The following is an 18,668-nucleotide window of genomic DNA, read 5'->3' as shown; positions in this document are numbered from 1 at the left end:
AAAAGCATTCAGCAGAGGTGTCCCCAGTGGGCTGCAAGCAAAACCCAGATGTTGGGGTTTGTGGTTGGAAGGTTTGTAATGAGGCTTTGTGCAGCCGTGAAGGCTGGGTTGCAGGGGAGATGCATACAGCCCTGGCCGCCGGCCTGGCCCTGGGGTCAGTGGATGCAGAGCACCAGTTAATACCTGCTACAAAAGCTGGTCAGAGAAGTCACACACCTTCCAACGCTCAGGCCCTTCTGCGTGCCGTCTCGCCGACTCCTCGCTGTCACCCATTTGTAGAGGCCCAGAGAGGTCAAGCCACTTGTCCAGGGCCACACAGCCAGGAAGTGGGGTTTGAATACCAGGTCCCATTGGGCTCCAAGGGCAGTTCTTTTTGGCTGATGCTTCTGAAATACGCATGCGGCCTCAGGCCTAAAGTGAGGAGAGAGGGGGTGGTCTCCAGGAAAGAGAGCTGTGGCCTCAGGCTAGACCTGCCCCCATGTCTGAGTCTACTGGAGCAGCGGTTCTCAAAGTGTGGTCCCCAGACCAGCGTCATTACCACTGCCTGGGACACTTAGAAATGCACATGCTCAGGGCCCAACAGTCTGGGCTGTAACGAGGCCTTCAGGTGATTCTAAAGGTTAGGAGCCATCGTCCTGGGGGACGCAGACCAAGCTAAGAGCAGGAGAGAGGAGCCCCAGACCTAGGAGGAAGGAGTAGCGCTCCAGAGAGCGCTCTTCGGGCACAGAAGCTCGTGTCCCGGTGTTGGTGACCGTTGCAGCTTGGGCTTCCCATGGGCCCTGGAGCGGATGTGTCCCCTGCGGCTGAACACAGCCAGGGCCGGGCCCTGGGAGAGCGGGGTTTGGAGTTGGGCCCTGTTCAAGCCGGGCTCGGCCCGCTATGGGGCCCGTGAGCTTGGGCGGGTCACCCTTCCAGGCCGCTGTGTCCACACCTGTCACGTGGAGAACGTGGCCTAGTCCCCGGGGCCACCACCCGAGGCTGTGGTCGCCAGGGCCTCTGGCACGCCGTGGCGCTCTGTGCACACAGCAGGGTATCTGCCGGTGTGGGGCGAAGGCTGCCCTGGAGGGAACGGAGCCCCATGTCCAGCTCCCCTGCAGAAGTCACACAGGCCTTCTGTGGTGGGGAGCATCCGTCTCCGGCAATGGATGGAGCAGAGACCCTGACCCTCCCCCCGCCCAGCCCAGCCGTCCCTCCGGCCCCGCGGGGGCTGCCGTCCCTGAGTGCCCCCCGTGTGCCCATGTGCCGGGCGCTGGCCTAAGCCCTTTCCAGCTGCTGACCGGGTTTGCTGCTCACGTCAAGCCTGTGACGTGGGTACATTGTCAGCCCCACTCGGCAGATGAGGAAGCGGGCAGGGGCGATGTCACTGGTCCCAGTAACACGGCAGAAGGCAGCCTGTGCCTCCCCGAGTGTCCCGGTTCCCTACTGGGAAGGGGTGGGAGCACAGGGTACATCACTTTCCTCTGGGGGGGTGGTGGATGGTGACCCTGGCCGTGCTGTCTGGGCTGTGGGTCCCCCCGCCCCACCCGGGTGGTGGGTGAATCAGGTCAGTGTGGCCTGCGGGTCCTTCACCCGGGTGACATCAGGGCGCGGTGGGCAGGTGCGGGGGCCCTTCGCTGGCTCCCCCCTCAGAGCTGGGGCCTCTCCCGAGACTGAGGGCCACGTCTCCTGTGCGCAGGGACGAGTTCGTGCAGATCGGGAAGGGCGCCGCCAACAACACCTGTGTGGTCCGCGCGGTCAGCGTGGGCCTGACCCTGCTGAGAGCGTGGGACGCGGCGCACGGCGGCCTCTCTGACTTCGTCCCGCTGCCTGTGCTGCAGGCCATCTCCCCCGAGCTGTCCGGAGCGGTGGCGGTGGGGGACGTCCTCTGTCTGGCCACGGTTCTGGTCAGCCCGGAAGGTACGAGAGACTCCGGCCGAGGGAGCCGTCTCTGTGGTTGGGGGGTGGGACGGGGCTCTCAGCCCGCTGTGACAGGCGTCCACGTGGAGCTTGGTGACGTTCTAGAGCGGGCGTCGGATAGCTGCTGCCCCGGCCAGAGCCAGCCTGCCGTCTCTTACTGGTGCTCGGCCGCACCCCTCCACCTCCGTGTCACCAGTGGCCGTTTTCACGCTGCATCTGCTGGGCCGAGTGGTGGCATCAGAGACCCTCGGGCCCACACAGCCCCAAAGACTTACAACCTGGCCCTCTACAGAGAAGCTTGCCCCCCGGCTCTAGGGGTTTTCCACCCTTGTGGAAATCGTCTGCCCCCGTAGCCACGAGCCACGGGACCCTGGAAACATGGCTGGCGCAGCTGAGGCGCTGACTCCTCGGTGTTTCGTTTGGCTGTGGTCGTGGCCGCGCCGCACGGCACGTGGGATCGTAGTTGCCCTGGTCCCGCGCCCCCGGCACTGGAAGTGCGGTGTCTTACCTGCTGGACCACCAGGGAAGTCCCTGACTGTTCGGTGTCGATGAGCTTCTTGGCGGGGCTGCTGCACGGGCAGGTGCCTCTAGGAGGGAACCTCAGCCAAGGAAGCCGCTAGGCGGTGGGGCGACCGTCCACACCGCCCGTGCATCCACGGGCCACACGGGCCATCGTTGACTTAAATATTTTCCTCATTGGCTCCCTTGTTTTAAACCTAATTAAACAAACTCATTGTAAAAGGAAGTTGCACGCTGCCTTTAAAGAAAAGCACGTGTTATTTGCCACAAAGAGAATGTGGTTGTTGAATCCTTTCATCGCGTGTATCACGCGCTGAGATTGGCTCTTCACTGAGGACCGCCGTCTAGTGACAGCTCAGCGTCCGCCACCGCCTTGTTTGTTCACAGGGGATTTTGCCGAGCAGGGTGGGCGGGCGGGGGCTATGCAGTGGGGAGGTGTGCCATGGGCCGGCCCCGGGGGGCCAGCGCCCGGGTCACCCCAGGGCGGGAAACGACCAAGAGATTCCCAGGGCTTCCCTGGTGGCGCAGTGGTTGAGAATCCGCCTGCCGATGCAGGGGACGCGGGTTCGTGCCCCGGTCCGGGAAGATCCCACGTGCCGCGGAGCGGGTGGGCCCGTGAGCCATGGCCGCTGAGCCTGCGCGTCCGGAGCCTGTGCTTTGCAACGGGAGAGGCCACAACAGTGAGAGGCCCGCATATCACACACACACACACAAAAAAGAGATTCCCAGCAGGGAGGCGCTGTGGTCGCAGACAGGAGCCGGGCGGTGGGGCAGTGGAGCGCGGGGCCAGGGGTGGCAAGGACACTGCCCAGGTGACCCAGCAGAGGCGCGGGGGCTGGGGTGTCAGTCACGGGGAAGAGGGGTCACGTGCAGCTTCCCCTCCCAGGCATCTCCGGGACCTGGAGCTCATCGGCCCGCAGTATCCTCCACGTCGACCCCAAGACGGGCGTGGCCGTGGCCCGGGAAGCGGGAGCTGTGACCGTTTACTACGAGCTCGCCGGGCACCTGAAGACCTACAAGGAGGTGGGGCTTTGGGGCCCACGTGGCCGAACTCTCGGGGTGGAACCCTCAGATTCCGTACTGACTGATTCCCGTTTGTGAGGAAGCAGGAGGCTCCAGCACCTCAGGAGGCAGGCGGATGAGGATTTGTGAGCCCGATGGGGGCGGGTTCCCCCTCCCGGGCTGCCGGCTCCCTTGTCCACAGTGGTGGGAGGACGGAGGCGCTTCGGCCGAGCCCGGGGGCAGGGCCGTCTGCGTGGGCGTCCCCCGGGAGTCACAGCCGTAGGTGGTCCCGCTTAGTGTAAAGTTAACCTCCCCCAGCAAGGCACCTTTTGAGTCTTTCTGGAGGTGAACGGAACCACTCTCTCTTCTGCCTATCTCCAGCCGAGAATGAATCGATGAGCAGAGTCTGGCTGCGTTCCACGCGTCTCATTTTTAGAGCAGCGTGTGCCCTGTGGAATCCAGCAGTTTAACCTAATAGCGGGTGTCCTTAGCGCTGCGACCCTGCAGTGTGGGCGAGCCCAGTGCAGATAGAGGCACCTTGCGACGAATAAAGCAGTGAAGAAGGCCTGGAGGGTGGTCGGGCAGGGCTGGGGGCGCTGGCAGTGGAGGGCACCGCACGGGAAAGGTGGGCAGGGTTCGAGAGCCAGCCCTGGGGCTAGAACCTGGGGTGCGTGGGAGCGGAGTCTAGCTTTGCGATCAGATCACGACAGTGGTTAAGCTCTGGGACCAGGCTGCCTGGGTTCAAATCGCAGCTGGGCCACTGAGAGGCTGTGTGACCTTGGGCAAGTTACTTGACCTCTCTGTGCCTCCGTTTTCTTACTGGTAAAATGGGGCTAACATTGTTGTGTGGATTAAATGAATCATTAATGTGTGTGAAGCCCTTAGAATGGTACTCGGCACAGAGCACGTGCTCCGTGGGTATGAGCTGCTGCCAGACACAGTAGGGATTCATCAGAGATTGTTTTAAGGCAAAGAGTGATAGAGATCAGAGGTATGTTTGGAAAGACTGCCTGGTGCCTGGCTGAGTCTAAGAGCCTGAGGGAGGGGGCCTAGCTGCAGGGTGGCAGCTGGGAGACAGAGACTGGGCCCTCACTGGCACCCCTGGGGAGGCCGAAACTCAGGGTGGGTTTGGAGAGACTCAGGAGGGAGGGTCATCAGAGCTTGGTGACCGTTTGGAAGCGGGGCTTGGGGGAGGGAGGCCTTGGGGATGAGTCTCCAGGTCCGGCTGGGGGGGGGACGAGGGGGAGGACGGCCCTTTGCAGAGAGGGGGAGCACGAAAGGAGGCGCCAGTGTGGGGGGAGGATGACGGGGAGTTTGAGGTGTTCGTAGCTCCTCCAGGTGGGGCTGGTGGTGACGCAGCTGGGCCGGCGCGTCTGGAGCTCCGGGGCCCAAAGCTGGGGACAGTGGAGGGTGGGGTGCCTGCAGCACAGACGTGGGTCTGAAGCCCTGGGGGTGGCGGGAACACGCAGGGCCTACCGGAGCAGGAGGGGACGGGGCCGGGCCTGGGGCCCTCTGCCAGGCGTGGAGGAGGACGGGGCAGGAGACTGCAGAGCGGAAGTTAGGAGCAGAGGAGGCGGGGGTAGCGGGAAGGACCCGGGCAGGGGCGCAGGTGACCGCGCTCAGTCTGGAGGGTGATGGGCCGGCCCGCCCTCCGGCTCAGCGTCGGCCACGGCTGCGGGGTCTGCGGGAGCTTGGGGAGGTCTCGAGGGACTCACGTGCGGGCGGAAGCAGGCCCGTGGAGGGCAGGAAGTGCTCGGCGCCTGCCCAGAGCCGGAGACGGCCTTCCCCCGGGAGGCGGTGGCCCACAGCTGGGCCTGCAGGGCGGGGTGCTGGCCCTGCAGGAGGGTGGAAGGGGCACCCGGCCTAGGAAGGCTCGTCCTGCCCCGGGAAGGTGCTCAGTGGTTAGGTGGGAGGGGTGAGCCGGGAGATCACTTGGGGAGGTGAGCCTCGGCCGCCACCACTGGGCCGTGGGGGTCTGCATTTTGGTCAGGCTGATTGATTCTGAATAAATGGCAGTGAAGTGAAACGGATCCTTCTCTCTTTGCTGAAAGATTAAGTAACCCAAGCGACGTGCAGAGATGCGATCGTAACTGCAGCCCGCCCCGACCGCTGCTTTGCATTCAGGCCTGGTGTCGCCCTGGCCCGCTGCTGGGGCAGCCGGCCCCGGGGAGAGTCGGGCCAGCCTGGGGTCTAGTCCAGCTCTGCCCCGTCCGAGCGGGTCACGTAGCCCCGGAGCCTCAGTCCTGTCCCCTGTACCGCGGGAAGGGCAGTACCTGTGTCCCAGGCGCTGGGCCTGCACGGTCCGCGCTCAAGGGCCTGCCTCGGCTTCCCCCCCAGATAGTGGTCAGCGTCCCTCAGAGGATCGTGGCCCGGTACGCCCGCCCCGTCCAGACCAGCTTCCAGGAGGTCGCGGCCTCCAAAGTGGTGGTCACCGTGGGAGACCGGAGCTCTAACCTGAGAGGTAAGGAGCGAGGGGTCGGGTGTCCCGCGTGGGCCCTGCCAGGCTAGGGGCCTCGGGCCCTTCTGACGGGGATTTGCCGCTTTTCCTACGCAAACTCGCTGACTCCAAGGAGGGCATTTAACCCCCGCTGGCCCACCCCTTCCAGCTGTTTAGAAATTCGAGTCCTCCACAGGCAGAAGCAGGGAAGGCATCTTCCTGAAAGCGCAGCGCCGCGAAGCTGCCTGTTTCTGGGCTGGAGATGCCACGTCAGCCCGAGGGCACCCAAGCAGGGAAAGCCACTCTTCATCCCAGAAAACGTGGCCTAGCAGGCCTCGCCGCCGATTTTGATTTTCGTAATGACCTCTCCCGAGTCGTGCATGGAACGTTCGACCTCATCCCCTGCCCGTGACAGCCCCGGACGGCAGCTGCCGGAAATAAATGCATCAATACAGGCTGTTGTTTGAAAACCACTTAACTGGTAGAATTCCACGCCACTGTCGTCGTTCCGATGCACGCCTACTGCCTCGTGGGCGCCTCTCTCCCTGCCCCAGCGCGAGTGGACGGCACGGTGCCGGTGCCCAAACGACGCTCAGGGTGTTAGCGGGGAACTCGTGCCCTCCTGATGTCCGGAGATAACTTGCCCGTTTTCCCTGCTGACGGGAGCAGACGACATGCACTAGCGGGCTTGACCCGCTGCCGTGCCCCTGGACGTGGGCTCTGAAAAAGCGCTGAAATTGCCCATGCTACGGGATGCCCCCCATTCCCCCACAATGAGTCGTCTGTCTGTCCTCAGCTTTTATAAACTGCGGCGTCATCAGGAGGAATGTGGGCACAGGCCCGGTTCTCGGGCCGGCCGGCCCCCACGTGGCCTGCTCTCACGCCCTCGTGCCGGGGCTCTGCAGGTGGGGGCCTCGGGGGTCTGGGTGCACAGCCTTCTCGACCCCTCCCGTCTCTAGGCGAGTGCTCCCCCGGCCAGGTGGAAAGCATCGCAGCCCTGCGCCCGGAATCGCTCCTCGGCTGCCAGCTACAGTTCAAGCAGGACATCTTCGACTTCCCAGCCCGTGAGGTTTTCACCGTAGAACCGGAGTTTGACGCTGCCCTGGGTGAGTCTGCGGGGTCTGGAAGTGAACACTGACCTGCGTGGCAGGCTTGTCCGCGGTTCGCTGGGCTCACGGTGGCCGTCTGTCCAGGGGGCGGTGTCTGTCAGGAGCCCAGCCTGGGGACTGATGCCGTCACCCCGGCCTCCGGTTCCCTGCAGCCGCCGGGAGGGGTTGGCATTCCGGGCTGCTCTACACCTGGCGGAAAGGTTCAGAGTTGGGAGCCTGGCTCCAGGCCTTTCCTGCTCTTCTTGGCTCAGAGCCTGCAGGCGAGGAGGCTGCTTTCCCTCGTGAAATGGGAAGGGTGGTGCCCCGCCCTGCTGGCATGGCGGCGCTCTGAGAGGGATGGAAGGGACTCGATTCAACCGGTAGTCGAGGGCACGGGCGTCTGTGGAGTGTAACTGCTCCACGGGACTGGTAACCAGGGCCGTGGAACCGGCAGCCGGCCGCACGGGCTGGAGCGGCGTGCCGGCCCCGTACGTGCTGGCCGAGTGTCGCCGGGTCCCTCTGAGAGGAGGGCCACCCCTCACGGGATGCCATGGGTGCTCAGACAGTCCCTGGGGCGGGCTTGCACGGTGCCCAGCTCACGCACATGCCGAGACGCTGAGTCCCGTGCTCGGGCAACGAGACTGTCGGCGTGGTCGCGAGAGGGTCTGGGGGTGACCATTCGGCACGCTGCTCAGTTCTTTCCGAGAATCCGCTGCCACCAGCCTGCAGCTCCCAGGGGCCGGGCGAGACCCTCCTCTCCCTGGTTCACTCTGCGTCTCTGTCCCTCTGGCAGCAGCACAGAAGCATCCTCAGCACCCAGGCTGCCGCGTGGGATACAGGCGGTGTCTCCTGAGGGCACACCGTGTGCAAGACCTGAGCTTGGGGCTCAGCACAGAGTAGGCACTTGGTGGTCCTGGGCCCTGTGGATTCACCAGCACAGCCCCACAAGGGGTGCGATGTTACGCCCACTCGACAAGGGAAACAGAGTCAGCAAGGAAGCCGACTCACCTGGGGGCTCCTGGCTGGTGGTGGGGAGAGAGGAGGAATGGAAAGGACTCACCTAGAGGCGCCTGGCTGGTGGGAGCACGGGAGGGACCCCGACCCAGGTATCCTGATTCCTGGATCTGGAGCTTTCCAAGGCACCACTCAACAGTGTTCACTCAGCTCTTTTACCCACTGTGGGTCAGGCACGGACCCTGAATAGCCCCAACCAGGCCTCCACAGAACTTCCTGCCGCACCTGGGGCGTCAGCAGTACTGGGGCTCAGCCCCGCTCACGTACGGCCAGTGCTGGGCCGTGGTATCTGTTCACCATTCCCTCACCCCTGTTCTGAGCCAGAGTGGCCGGGCCCTGAAATGCAGAGCTGGACCAGGCACTCCTGCCCCGGGGGGAATCCATGAACAGAGGATTCTGAGACAGCGAGGGGGAGAGCTGGTCACAGAAAGGGTGTCCAAGGTGGTGGTGGGGCACTGAAGAGGGACTTCCCAGGAGGCCCCTGGAGGAGGGCATGCCTCACCTGGGCTCTGCAGGATGAGTAGGAGTCCTCCAGGGAGCAGGATTAGCATCAGGGCCTAGGTGGAGAGGACACGAGGTAGAATAATGCTCTCATCTGCGCAGGCCGGTACCTCTGCTCGGTGACAATGCTCAGGCTTACGGACAAGCAGCTGAAGCACCTGAGCCTGAAGAGGACAGCACTGCTGGTCACTCCCTCTCTCCCAGGCAGCCACTTCTCCGGAGAGCAGGTCGGGGCCGAGGTCCCCTTCAGCCCAGGGCTTTACACTGACCAGGCTGAAATCCTTTTGAGCAACCACTACACCAGCTCCGAGGTCAAGGTCTTTGGTGCCATGGAAGTTCTGGAGAACCTGGAGGTGAGTGGTGACCAGGCAGGAGCCAAGGCCTCAGAGGGGACCAAGAGGCAGGGAGGACCAGCTGGGGTGTGGAAATCCTGGGCCACCTCTCTTTAAAATTAGAATTTTGGGGGCTTCCCTGGTGGCGCAATGGTTGAGAGTCCGCCTGCTGATTCAGGGGACGCGGGTTCGTGCCCCGGTCCGGGAGGATCCCACGTGACTCGGAGCGGCTGGGCCCGCGAGCCGTGGCCGCTGAGCCTGCGCGTCCGGAGCCTGTGCTCCGCAACGGGAGAGGCTACAGCGGTGAGAGGCCCGCGTACCTCAAAAAAAAAAAAAAAAAAAAAAAAAAAAAAAAAAAAAATTAAAAATTTTAAGGAAATTCCCTGGCGGTCCAGTGGTTAGGACTCCGCACTTTCACTGCTGAGGGCCCTCGTCCAGTCCCTGGTCAGGGAACTGAGGTCCTGCAAGGTACATGGCGCAAAATGAGAAAACTAAAAATTTTGAAAACTTCGGTCCCTTTCCCCTTTTCCCCGTAGCACTGCTGCTGCCTGTCGGCCCGTGTAGTCGTGTGAACGGTCATCATTGCTCCCGGTCTTCCCCAGCTGGAAGCGACGTATGGGGGGAGGCGCGGAGTGCAGGACCCGCGTGACACAGGGCATCTGCTCCGCCAACGTGTCACGTGTCCGTGAATGAGTTCAGGGCAGGAGGGCACGCTGACGAGAGGCAGGAAGAAAAGCTCTAACCTCTAACCTACCACTGATCCACTGGTGTCGCACACCTGGGGACGATGGCGTCCCCATCTCCGGGCCTGGGTTTCCCCGTCCGTTGAGTGGCGGTGCGTGACACTGGTCCTGCGGCCCGGCAGGCTGGGAGGAGGTCGGGGTGATGTGCGAAGGGCTCGCCGGTGTCTCCGCCGGCTCCTTCTCTGGTCTCGCTGCGGCAAATGTAGCTGAATGTCCTCACAGCGACACAGGGATGAAGTCACTATTGGTGGTGGAGCGCCTGCTGAGCCCCAGGCTGGGCTGCTGGCCACGGGCCATGGACAGAGCTCCCGGCTGCTCCCCTGTGAAGCTGGAGTTTGCTGCTCACTCACGCAGTGCAGCATTTTTTTTTTTAAAGGAGCTCTTGATTAGATTTCCATGATATCGATTTGTCCTTTCCCTAAAAGTGCCCCGGCGTAGACGGCGTGCTCCCCTGAGTTGGCGGACTGCACGCCTGTCAGTTAGCAGTGCCCGGGCCTCCTCACCCGCCTGGGAAGCGGGAACCGGTAGGGTCTCCGCCGTCGGCCCGCGGGCCCAGGAGGGCAGCTCACGGGCGTCAGGCAGACGTGGGGTGTGCCCCTCAGCCGCGCCGTCTCTTGCAGGTGAAGTCGGGGTCCCCGGCCGTGCTGGCCTTCGTGAAGGAGAAGTCCCTGGGGCTGCCCAGCTGCGTCACCTACACAGTCGGCATCTCGGACCCCACGGCCGGCAGCCAGGGGCCTCTGTCCACCACCCTGACCTTCTCCAGCCCCGCCGCTAACCAGGCCGTCACCCTGCCCGTCACCGTGGCCTTCGTGATGGATCGCCGGGGACCCGGTACTCGTGAGTTACGGGACGGGACACCCGCTGGGGGGCTCCGGGTGGGAGTGGAGCCATGAGTCTGGGGGCTGCAGGAGCACAAATGCGGAACGCGTCGCTCACCGGGGCCTCACCCTCGGGGGCTCCGCGGACCGTTTGGTCACTCTCTTTCCTTGGACCGCAGACGGCGCCGGCCTCTTCCAGCACATCCTGGACTCCTACCAGGTCATGTTCTTCACGCTCTTTGCCCTGCTGGCCGGGACCGCGGTCACGATCATAGGTGAGGCGGGCGTGCCGTGTCCCCACCCCCCGATCGCTCCCCCGTCCCCACCCCCGCTCTAACCAGCCGTGCGTCTCGCAGCCTACCACGCGGTCTGCACACCCCGGGAGCCCGCTGCAGCACCGGCCCTCTCCCCGCGAGCCAGCCCTCGGCACAGCCCGCACTGTGAGTAGCCTCCCTGAGGAGTGGGCGGCGGGGGAGGATCCCCACGCCTCAGAAGGCCTGGCCCTGGGCATGAGCTGCGGCTGGGGTGTGAGGCCCAGAGGGCAGGCCTGGGAGCTGGTGGGGGAACGGGAGCTGGCGGATGCTGGTCCCGGAGGGGCTGGTGCCAGGGAGCCCTCTCTCCGCGGGTGTGCGTGGGGGGCCGGGGTCCCCCCCTGCTGGGGCTACCGTGAAGGGCTCTCAGCTGGGGCTGGACAGGCTGACTCAGAGATGAGGGTTCTGGGAGGTCCCGATGAGGTGTTTCTCAGATGGAGAAGAATCACTGGACTCATCCCTGTTAATGGTCCACCTGCCTCTGGTGGTCCTGAAGCCCTGGTGACCCTGCACAGCCCCAGGGAGCTCCTCTCTCTGTGAGTGGTGTCCCCTGAGGCTGTGCAGTACCCAACCCACACAGCTGTACATGGCAGCCCTGTGTCTCCGGATTCCCATTCAAGGGTTGTCTCCCCTCCACAAGGAATCCTTGAGCAGGTGTCTACTGACTTATGGGGCCGTGGCCTGGCTTCAAGGGCTCCGTGAGTTTTTTGAAAGAGGGCACAACTGAGTATATAGATTGGTGTTCCTGGGGTAACGAGATCCTACATGCATCCTGGACCCGTAGAATCACAGCCTACTCTCAGGCCTGCGACGCCCAGGGAAAGCCGTGCACCGCTCAGCAGCTCGCTTCCCCGGGTCGCCTCCGAGTCATCATCCAGCTGTCCTTGCAGTGGGCGCTCGCCCACCGCCAGCTGCTGCTCACTGCGTCCCCCAGCACACCCCTCCCCGGTGTGCTGGAGCCACGCCAGGGGCTTCGCGTTGCCTCCTGAGCACTGCAGACCCTTCGCACACGTTGGAGTCTGTTTGTGCAGCTTTCTCTGCCCGGGTGGACAGGCCCGCGCCCCGTGTGCCCCGTGGACGGGACGCGGCCGTGGGATCCTGGGACCTGGCAGGCCCGTGTGCGCCGGGAGGTCGGGGTCACGGTCCAGGCCACTGCGTGCGCAGCTCAGCAGGCCCCTGTGGGCCTCGTGCGCCGGCCCGGGAGCCGGGGGCGTAGCTGGGCAGCAGCCCCTCGGGGCCGCTGTCTGGCGTAGGCCCTGCAGGGTGTGAGGAACGTAGAGGTGTCCCTTTGGCTCCCTGCTCACCGGGGCTCTCTTCCCCCCCCAGATGTTCCTGCCTCATCGCCAACGCCTTTCAACGCGCTGCTTCCTGCTCGCAGAGCCAGCCCTCCCTCAGGGCTGTGGAGCCGGGTGTACCCCTCCCACTAGTCGGCAGGGCCGGGACCCCCGTGCCTCCACCACCCCGGGGCCGGGCCTGCCGGGTGCAGCCTGGAGCCGCCCCGCTTCCTGTAACTGTAGTTTAGGCCATGCTCACAAGCTTGTTCTTATAAGTAGGAGTGGAAGTTTGTTGTCTGGGGCTTTTTGTGGTGGTTTTCTTGTTCTGCTGAGCGTCTTGCAAAGGCAAAGACCTTGGCCTATTCCTCAGCTTGGTTGTCTGGGGTTTGGGGACGATGTACACTTCGGCTTTTAGTTTCTTGGTCTCTAACATCGCTCCCTTCTCAGGACCTGGAGCCAGTGGGAGTCTGTGGAGAAGGGGGTCTGTAGATGCTGTGATAGCAGTGGTCTCAGGGAAAGGACTTTCTATTGGATTTTTTACTTGCGTGGGTTCTTCTCTCTATGGAAACTGGACTTTTCCCCCCGTCGGGCTGCTGCTGGGAAATGATTGCGGCGAACAGACACGAGTGACCGGGGCCGCCCCGTCCCTGCACAAGGAGCCTCAGGACCGGGGCCAGGGCGCCCGGCTCAGCCTCGGGGGCGCCCGAGACGCCGGGGAGCTGGGAGCTGGGCCTCCTGCCCCCCCTCGGGCCACTGTGAGTGGACGGCCATCCTCTGTGGTGCTTTGTTTCCCCGGGCGAGCGGTGTACTTGGCCTCGGCCCCGGGGGGGTCCGGCTCTTCCTCCCTGTCCTGGCTGCGCTATCAGCACAGGGACTTCGGAATCGGAGCTGGGAAACGTCCTTGGCCTGGAGACAGGGACTTCCCTTGTGTTCCACTGTTCCGCCCACGCACAGACCCGTGTTCTCTGTCCCTCCCTCTGTACAAAGCACCTTGCGGATCTGAGCCTCTGCCGCCCCTCGGGACGGCCTCCCTCCGGGCAAGCTCCCGGGCCGGGCCGGGGAGGGGGCGACTCGGAAAATGCCCTCCTTCCCAGCCCTCGTCCACACGGCAGCTGAGACCTCCAGGACGTGGCCCCTCCCGAGGCCGGGGTGCCCTGCCGCCCCCCGGAAGGCCCGGAGCCCGGCAGGCGCGGACCCCGAGCTGCACACGTGAATCCGCCTCAGCCCTTTGGGCCTGGGCCACGCGATTTACTTTGTTAAAGCTGGAGACGGGAAGAACTGTGCCTTGCATATTACTTGAGCTCAAACTGGCAGCTTGGATGTAAATAGGCGCATTTCTACTTGGTTTATTTAATAAAGCGCTATATAATTTCTTAAGATGAGCATGACTATTGCCGGAATCACATGCGCCCTGCCCAGAAGTGACCCAGGCCTGGTGACCTCGCCTGCCGCTGTGTGCATTTGGGGAGCAGGTCTGTGTCCCGCCAATCTCTTTTCTCTGGCTGGACGGCCCAGCCTCCCTCGCACCCCTGAGGCGCTGGCAGGCAGCCGGGGCAGGGGGCCGTGGTGTCTGCCCACAGCTGCCTGCTCAAGGCCCCCGGACAGGCCTTCCCCGTTGGAGGGACGTGGCAGCCCTGCCCACACGTCGCTGGCGTCACCTCGACGGCCCCTCGGCTCCCCTCCCTCTCCCGCCGTCCCCTTTTCTCTGCAGCTCTGGCTCCACCACCCTACCCCCTGAGACCGTCTTCCCCGGGTCACCAGCACTCTGCCCGGCCTCTACAGCCAGACACCGACCCCGTTAGTTAGCTGGCCCTGCCTTGCTGGCAGCCCCTCCTCTGTGGCCCCCGGACCCTCACCCTGTGCCCCGCGGCGTGTCCGCCCTCCCAGCCCCGGGCCCTGCCGCCTTCACGGGGCACTCGTGCGGGGTCGTCCTGAGTGCCCCGTGGGCCAGGGCCTGGCATCACGTGTCACAGGGGTGGGAACGGAGGCTTAGAGACAGGTAGCCACCCAAGGTCGCAGGCCACCCAGAGGTGCCGCTGGTGGGACCCGTTGTCCCCGACGTCACTTGCCGGCCTCCTCGGAGTCGGAGCCCGTGACGAGGAGCTGGGTAAAGAGCAGCCAGAATTTCAATGCAAAATTTGCATTTCCCAGCCCCTTGTGCTGCTGGAAGCCAGCATGTGACTACATTTGGGGCCAGAACAGAGCGGCTGTGTCCCAGGCAGCTGGTGAAACGGTGCCCTGAAGGGAGGGGTGCCCTGTTCACCTCCCGTCCCATCATCGCCGGCTCAGCAGACCCGGTGGGGCTCTGCCTGGCAAGGACGGGCAGGCCACCAGAGTCGCTGGGCCGTCACCGTGACCAGCCTGCACCCCAACCCGGGACGGCCTCCCCTGACGCCCAGGCGTGCGGGCAAGAGATCTGGGCTTTCTTCTCCCCAGACGTCACCGTCATCTTAAAGCACGTGCTGCTAGAAGCAACCAGACCCGGCCAGAGGCGAGGGTGTTCACAAAACCCGGTGACGTGCTTCAGCTTTTGCTGTTCCCAAACTAACCAAGCGACTTGCACTCTCTAAAGGGTGCCAAGAAATGCTTTTAGCACCATTTAGTGCTAAAATTATAGTACTGCATATAGATATTTTTTTCCACCAGAATTCCTAAGTTTGGCCCCAAAATAACTGTGTGTGTCTCTCTGTCTCTCTGTCTCCCCCTGTTTTTCTGTGTGTGTGTGTGTTGGGGGGTGGGGGGCATACTGGAAATGTTACATCTCGAGGTCTGAAATACCAACTGCGAGACAGCCCAGAACCTGGGCATCCAGGTGGGTGGGAAAGGCATGGAGTTTAGGGGTGAGGTGGCCAGGGGTGCAGGCCTCCCCACGTGGGGCTAGAGCGGAATTGCGTTCCCTCCCCTGTCTGCATCTGGCCTGCCTGCCACCCCGAGCGGCTCTGGGGGAAGAGGTGGTAGGTGGGCTGCGTGCTCATCTCAGCCCTCAGCCTCCCAGCGCCTCCCCCAGAGGCTGATTGCGGGGGGCGCCGTGGTCACGTGTCTTGCTTTGCCCAACGGAAAGTGGGTGGAAGTGACCGCACGTCAGTTCAGAGCCTGCGCTTAAAGGGGCCTCACCAGTTTCTACTCACCTTCCTCGTCCTTCTGCCGTTGACAGAAGGACAAGGAGACCCGGGGAGCTGCTGGCCCCGGGAGGAGGAGAGACATCCAAGAGGGACCTGAGCCAAATCTGCCCATCCCAGACCAGCTGACCTGCAGACTTGTGACCTTGAGAGTAAATGACGATAGTTACAAACCACTGACTTTGGGGACAGTTTGTTAGGCAGTGTTGTTGCAGCAGTAGGTGACTGATACAAAACGTGGCACGGATTCCCTTCTGGCTGAGGCCATCGGGGCAGGTTTCTGCCACTTGTCACAGAGTCTGATTGACATGGCTGCAGCCTTTTGGCCCCCTCCCTTCAGTCTGTTCTCCTGGGCCCTGCCCGGGGCTGCCCCTTTGGCCCATCCCGCTGGACAGGGCTTTCCAGTGGCCCTGGCAGAGGCCGGAAGGGTGCCTGGTGCTCAGAGCCGGGGCCAGGCACTCAGGCAGGCACCTCAGGGGCCCCGGTTTCCCCCATCTCGGGAGGGGCCCGTCAACCTCACCCTCGGGCTGCTGCTCTCATCCCGTTGTCAGGATGAGATGGGCTGGGTGAGACGCGTCCTGCTCGTGCTGACAGCCTGGAGCAAGAGAGCAGGAGGGAACACACGGCCCCCCAGGGGCTGGGCTGGGACCGGCCTGCTGGCCTGTGCTCTCCAGTCCCTTGAACAAAACCAGACACGAGTCTGAATCTAGAATCAAGGCTCAGGAATAGTCTACCTTGGCTGGGAGGAGCTGCAAAGCCACAGATGTGAACGGAGGGGGTCAAGAGTCAAGGTCATTAAATAAACAAATAAGTTTATTTTTAAAAATAGTCAAGGTCATTAACACAAAGCAATCATGGGTTGTCTTTTTTCTTGTTGTTCAACTCCCTCATTGTACATCATACAGACGGGAAAACTGAGGCCCAGAGACGGGAAGGGACTAGCAGGGGCCACCCCTGAGTAGCACACCAGGCCCCGGCCCTGAAGGTCAAGGTCGTCGGCCCCCGCACCACCACCCCCGCCTCCCCAGAGCAGTGACATAGGTCATGAGGACGCATTAGTCAACGGCGTGGGCCTTTCACCCTATGATTAATTCTCAAGGATCCTGTCTAGGTCCACAATTTCAACATCACATAAAGCAAGCAATCTCAGTTAAAGAGAGAGAAAGGGAGAAAACAAAGCCCAGGACCGTGGGTTTGATGATTGTCTATTATTTTGTTAAGTTTTATGTTGTATGTGATTAGCACATAAACTTCCGTGGAAGCTTTCATAAGCAGACTCATCAGGTGACCACTTTCATGTGAGGAGTATTTACTGAAGGCAAATAAAGACAATTTATAAGAGCCAGGAAAGTGGAATCCCATTTTCCCATTGCTCCACAGCTGCAAGGTGTAATGGCTCCAGGGCAGTGGCGGCTCCCTCTCTGGGTCCTTCTACACAGAAGGGCACATCAGGAGGCCAAGGGCCGCAGCCCAGAGCCTGGTGGACAAGGCCCAGGCACCAGGTAGATCTCCTGCCTGTGCCACTAACCAGCCAGGGGACCTTGACCTTTGAGTACTTTCTGTCACCTCTCTGAGCCTCAGTTTCCCCGTCTGCAGAGTGGTAATTATCACACTACCTCCTCCGTAGGTGTGCCGTGTGGACTGAATGAGCTCCTGTATTAAAACCCCCAGCGTGGTGGTGAGCAAACATTTGGTGCTCAGTAAATATGAACTTTTCTGCCCTCTTCTCCCTGGTGATTAGAGACAGTTGTCCTCACTCTCTTGGCGGCCATGACACATTCCCCAGGAGTCCCTGTCACTGCTCACCCAGCCAACTGAAGCAAATCAACAGTCAGGTCCAGGCTCACAAACGTGGATGATGGGCCAGGCAGGCGGCCCCCGAATGCAAGGGGCTGGGGGTGGATGCTGGCAACCTGAGTGCATGGCCTCACCAGCTGCCAGGTGGGGACAAAGCCCAGTGAGGCCCATTCTTCTAGTTTTCTAGAGACTCCAAAAATCCTTTGGGGGGCAGTAAAACCTTCCACCTTATAAATAATGGTAATAAAATTAAAGTTTAAAAATATTTAAAAAAAAAAAAAAGCTTGTGTGGGCCGAAGAAACCTGTCCTCAGGCCACCAGTTTTCAATCTCTGAATTTCTTCATAACTGGTAAAATTCTGGTTTGTGTGTTTCCCCAGTCCTTTCCTGTGGCCCTGGCAGACATTACTAATCGCTCCCAGCACTCTTTCCTGCTCAAGAAGGACTCTGCCTCAGATTCCCTACAATCCAGCATCCAGGCAGCCACCGCCAGTCAGCTGGTGTTGACAGAGGAGAGGAGTCCCATCGTCCTCCCTAATCTACTCCAAGCCCCTCATTTTAGAGGCAGGAAAGGACTAGTTTTAGCTCACCTATAACCAAAGATGTGAAGGTATCATCTTTTCTCTGGCAACCGGACACAGAGGGAGTGGCTAAAAGATGCTGTGTATGTTAGAATGTATCTTTTTTTTTTTTCCTTCAGAGGTATAGATTTGGGACTGAAGCATCTTAAAATGCAGAAGAAGTAAGCAAATGTTGCAGCCCCAGCTACCTGCCCCTACTGCCCACAGGGTCCAGGGGTCCAGGGTGAGGAGATTGATGGGAAGAGGTAGGAAGTATAAGTGTATAACTGTAATCAGTTTATTGAGTTTTCAGGAACCACTGAAATGACATTCGCCATCCATGTGGGGAGGGGAATGTGCGCTCATGGTCTAAGTCAAAGGAAAATGATCAAGGGCTGTTTCTTGGGCACCCCAGTCAGAGACAGATTCGTGTCGGCTGTCAAGTCGGTAATTTTGTTCCCTACGCCAGGAAGGTTGAGATGCTGTTACCACCTCCAGGGGCTGTTGGCAGCCTTTATCAAAGCCCTGTTTCCCAAGGAGCTGGCAGGGCAGAAAGCAGAGTGATGAATCAGATGGGGCTTCTCTGTGGAGGGGTGGACAGACAGAGAAGGCCCAGAGCACCTTCTACAGGTGGGGAAAGGGACCTTGGTGGGTTGGAGGGCTGGAGGAGGCTCCTGGGAGGAGGCGAGTCAGAATCAGGGCGGGAACGATGGGTGTCTAGGAGGAGGGGCCAGTTTGAGCCTAAGGTCAGACACCTCTAGCCTCCTGTGGGGAGGAACAGACAGTGGCCTGGGTTCCGGTCCTCACCCCTTTGGGATAGAGTTATGGCATGTTGTTCTGAGTATAAAAAGCTCTTGGCTCCCAAGCTAGGGGATGTGGGGAAATACTGATCTGGGGTGACCGGGGTCAGTATATTCAAACCAGGCTTCCTGTCCACCCCACCCCCCGCCACACCGGGTCCTGTAACATTCCCCAGGGCCACACGTGACTGGGTTGAGATGTTCTGAGTTCAGGACACCCAGAGAGGAGGAGTCAGCAAAGTTAATTCTTCCCAATCTAACTGGACTTTCTTTGAGGTTTCACTTTTCGAACTACATTAAAACCCATTTTCATTAAAATTTCACATAATTTCAGATTCGGAGTAGGTTATTTAAGTTGATAATGAAAACCTATTTTATCAAGTCCTGTCAGAAAATACTCGAATTATGGTTAATCCTCATTGTATTTCATCCTGTAAATTGTTTCGTATGTTCTACTT

General features: G+C 61.3%; 1 protein-coding gene across 3 annotated transcripts in view; it reads left to right on the top strand.

Moving 5' to 3' along the window:
• NUP210 (nucleoporin 210) overlaps positions 1–13,312 on the top strand; it is a 102,329-nt gene extending 89,017 nt beyond the window's left edge. For 2 of the 3 annotated variants that reach the window (XM_067043350.1, XM_059076727.2), the window contains exons 32-40: positions 1,676–1,896; positions 3,302–3,438; positions 5,755–5,878; positions 6,814–6,960; positions 8,560–8,810; positions 10,153–10,369; positions 10,530–10,625; positions 10,707–10,790; positions 11,988–13,312. In XM_067043350.1, the coding sequence (XP_066899451.1) occupies positions 1,676–1,896; positions 3,302–3,438; positions 5,755–5,878; positions 6,814–6,960; positions 8,560–8,810; positions 10,153–10,369; positions 10,530–10,625; positions 10,707–10,790; positions 11,988–12,088 (1,378 nt within the window). In that variant the 3' untranslated portion in view covers positions 12,089–13,312. The remainder of the gene's footprint in view (positions 1–1,675; positions 1,897–3,301; positions 3,439–5,754; positions 5,879–6,813; positions 6,961–8,559; positions 8,811–10,152; positions 10,370–10,529; positions 10,626–10,706; positions 10,791–11,987) is intronic. The other variant, XM_067043349.1, reaches the window with a different exon arrangement.
• Positions 13,313–18,668: the final 5,356 nt, after the last annotated feature.

This window comes from Kogia breviceps, chromosome 10 (genome assembly GCF_026419965.1).
Source record: "Kogia breviceps isolate mKogBre1 chromosome 10, mKogBre1 haplotype 1, whole genome shotgun sequence".
Taxonomy (NCBI): domain Eukaryota; kingdom Metazoa; phylum Chordata; class Mammalia; order Artiodactyla; family Physeteridae; genus Kogia; species Kogia breviceps.
This window is presented reverse-complemented; position numbering and strand designations above follow the sequence as displayed.